This window comes from Dermacentor variabilis, chromosome 8 (genome assembly GCF_050947875.1).
Source record: "Dermacentor variabilis isolate Ectoservices chromosome 8, ASM5094787v1, whole genome shotgun sequence".
Taxonomy (NCBI): domain Eukaryota; kingdom Metazoa; phylum Arthropoda; class Arachnida; order Ixodida; family Ixodidae; genus Dermacentor; species Dermacentor variabilis.
Window position 1 is genome coordinate 29,217,663 of NC_134575.1, and position 3,187 is coordinate 29,220,849.

The window sequence follows — 3,187 nt, forward strand, 5'->3', positions numbered from 1 at the left end:
CGAAAAAGCGTACTCTCGTAGGAAACTCTAAGGCTCGTTGATGTGACCTCCGTGATCGGGCGGTGCGCTCGCGCGGGTTGTTGCCGCGCGCTTGCCTCCGGATCTCGGAGGCCACGCCTCTCTGTACTGCGCGCGCGCGGGCAACTGTGCACAGCGATACGCATCGTCTGTTCGCCACTTTGTGTTGGCGAGCACGCCCGCACGCACGCAAAGTGACGTCTGCTCGTTATAAAACGGGAGCTGCGGTCTCGCCGCAACCTTCTTTTGTGCCCGTGCTCGCGCGGTGAGCACGCACGCGTTTTGTGTACGCACGTACGCGTGCGGTATGTCGCCGCCGCCGCAGCGTCTGGCGTGCTGCTCGTGCCGCCTCGTTTCCGGATTGATCGAGACGCGACGCGGTCTTCTCTCACTTTTTTGCACGCGAAGCAGGCGACGCCGTGCCTCGGGCCAGCTTTCACTGGTACACTTTCAAGTCATGTATATTGGCTCCTTTGTGAGGCTGCTGTAACCAAAGCTGAAAGAAACGCCGGAAGGCAATTCGGCCTATAGTTGAAATCTATCGAAGATCTTCCTAAACTATTTGTGGGTGGGAATGGGGTGCAGTCACTGCTCACGGCACTTTATCGCGACACCCCTAGCGTGAGGAGAGTGGGAGGAGCAACGGACTGCTTAGATTTTTCTTTTGACTGCGCAATCTTCGGCATTGGCCCGCGTTGAATGGGAACCCAAAGACCCGATACGGAAACGTTTGGGGTAACTGACTAAGCAAGACATTGCCTTCCGCATTGGGGCACTTTGGCCCACTTATGGGGCAAAGGTTCGTGTTCTCAATGGTTCGGTTGGTTCTCTTAGGCGGAGCCTCCGAGAACCCAATTGAGGACAAAGCCGTTGGTTTGGACGCACACACAAAGACATTTAATCAAACTAAAAAAAAGAGGCATAAAGTAAATAGCAGGAAGCAGAAAGCATGCCTAAAATACACACTCAAGGAGACATTGCGGCAAGAAACACACCTAGGGCTTGCATGAGGTTAACGAGGGTGCGAGTCCGGGCTTGCCACGAGGGCGGGGACGCGTCACAGTCTCGACGCGGCAATGCGGTGAGAAGCTGGTAGAAGGAGTGGCGCCGGTCTCACCAAAGGTCGCGGCGTAGGCTGACCGACCGGGCGCCGGGAGCGCGCCAGCTCTGGCTAGGCGAGGTAACGCTGGCGGCTGGGTGGCAGGAGCAGACGGCGTCGGCGTTCTGGCCGGGCAGCTGGCGTAGAACTCGGGCCCGTAGCCCGACTGTTCCCGTCTCGCCCACGGGCGCAGAAGCTCGGACGCCGGCCTCGGGCAGCAGGTGGCACGACAGACGGGGGTGGCGCTCTGGCCGGGCAGCTGGCGTAGAACTCGGGCCCGTAGCCCGACTGTTCTCGTCCTGCCCACTGGCGCAGAAGCTCACCGGCCTTGAGGAGCTGACGGCACGCTCGGGTAGACGGGCGACGCACAGGAACAGGTTGGCAGGAGGCCCCGGTCGGGTGACGTCCTGGTGGGCTCGGGTCCGGAACCCGACGGCCCGTCTTCAACGCCCGCTCCGGTGGTTGACCTCCTCCTGCCGTCGCTTCCTGGGACTCTCCTGGCGTCTCCCCGGCGTCTCCCTGCGTGTCCTCCCGCGTGTGCTCGCTCTTCCTTGCGCACCAGCCTTTTTCTTCTGGTCTGGCCGATTTGGCGTTCTCGGATTGGCTGCCAGACGCCCCGTGGTCTTTTCTGATTGGTCGCTTTTCTTCTTTTTGTTGTTTCATGCGCCGCGCGTTCTCGTGCCGGACGCTCTTCGGCTTCGTTGTCTTCCTTCTTCCACCTCGGCGCGCGTGCACTCAGCGTCGTCTGCTCCTGACCGTCGCGCTCCACGCATCATGTCGCGCACCACACATCACAGGGCCACGTTCAAAGGGTTAGGAACCCAAAGACCCGATACGCAAAGGTTTGGGGTAACTGACTAAGCAAGACATTGCCTTCAAAATGTTTGTTACATAGTTCCTACATACCTCGTGCTTAATATTATTCACGCGCAGGCTGCGGGCGAAGTGGAGCAGGGTAAACTGCTGAAGCCCGTGCCTGAACCGGAGAAAAAGAACGTGGCCGCCATCGAGTTCAACGCCAGTTCGTGCGCCGTGCTCGAGAAGGCCGGCAAGGTGGACGTGATCATACGGCGCAAGGGAAAGCTAGACTGCCCCGCCACCGTTAGGTGAGCGCACCGCATACGAGCGGTGCTGCATTTCGCACGTGTTTCGCCCATTGAGCGTGTAGCACCGAGTGCAAAGCTCCGATTCTTCAATAATTCATTTATTTATTTGAAGTACCTACACCGCCCGAAGCCATATTTGCAGAGGGGAGAAGGGGGAGTACAGGTAGTGTTGGCATCGGGCCGGCGTGGAACAAACAGCTACCGTGCACACCAACAACACAACTACAAACGACCCTTCAGTTCGGCATCCAGCAGTTTATTGTGGCAGCTGATTCCATTGACTGGTGGCGCACGGAAAAGAAAAAGAGCCATGAAAGACATTCGTTGCACAATTATTTTCCCTTATTTTCCGCTGATGATTACGTCTCTGAGATGTACAATGAGGGGGCAAAAGGCATCTTTACCTGTCTGCTTTAACCACGCCGCAATAGATACTGAAAAGCATCCCTAATCGCATGTTTTGTTTTTTCTGCGCATATTTAATAATTCCCATACCAGCCCATCCTTAAGTGTAGCAATACTACAAGTAAGGTCATAACTATTAGAAACAAATCGAGCTGCGGTGTTTTGTACAAGTTCAAGCATATTAGAAAGGATTGTTAGTTTGCGGATCCCAGGCGGCACACAGGCGTACTCTAATATGGATCCTACGTTAGTAAAGTAGTTCTCCAATGTTTGCGAGGTGCTGTCCTGAAGTTACGTCCGACGAAATTCAGCATTTTTCAAGTTCTCGCTCACGTGGTCTTTTTAAGGTAGACAGCTCGTGTGATTATTTGCATGCGCAAACATGAGGCATTATTAGATTGTTAACTATGTGTCTCAGGTGGGCAGGTGTTTACGATGTTACCTTGACTCTGGTGTATCTACGCGCTCTATTTTGTTTTCCCTGCGTTCGCCCATTCCTGTGTATCCTTTAGAAAACCGGCGTGTTTTGTTTCACGTACGTTTGCCCCAGAAAGTGACT

The 3,187-nt window shown here is 55.3% G+C and overlaps 1 protein-coding gene across 1 annotated transcript in view; it reads left to right on the forward strand.

The window, feature by feature from the left end:
* The first annotated feature begins 475 nt into the window (after window positions 1–475).
* LOC142591348 (sodium/calcium exchanger Calx-like) overlaps window positions 476–3,187 on the forward strand; it is a 9,216-nt gene continuing 6,504 nt past the window's right edge. The window contains exons 1-2 of the mRNA XM_075703673.1: window positions 476–493; window positions 2,051–2,223. Of these exons, the coding sequence (XP_075559788.1) occupies window positions 476–493; window positions 2,051–2,223 (191 nt within the window). The remainder of the gene's footprint in view (window positions 494–2,050; window positions 2,224–3,187) is intronic.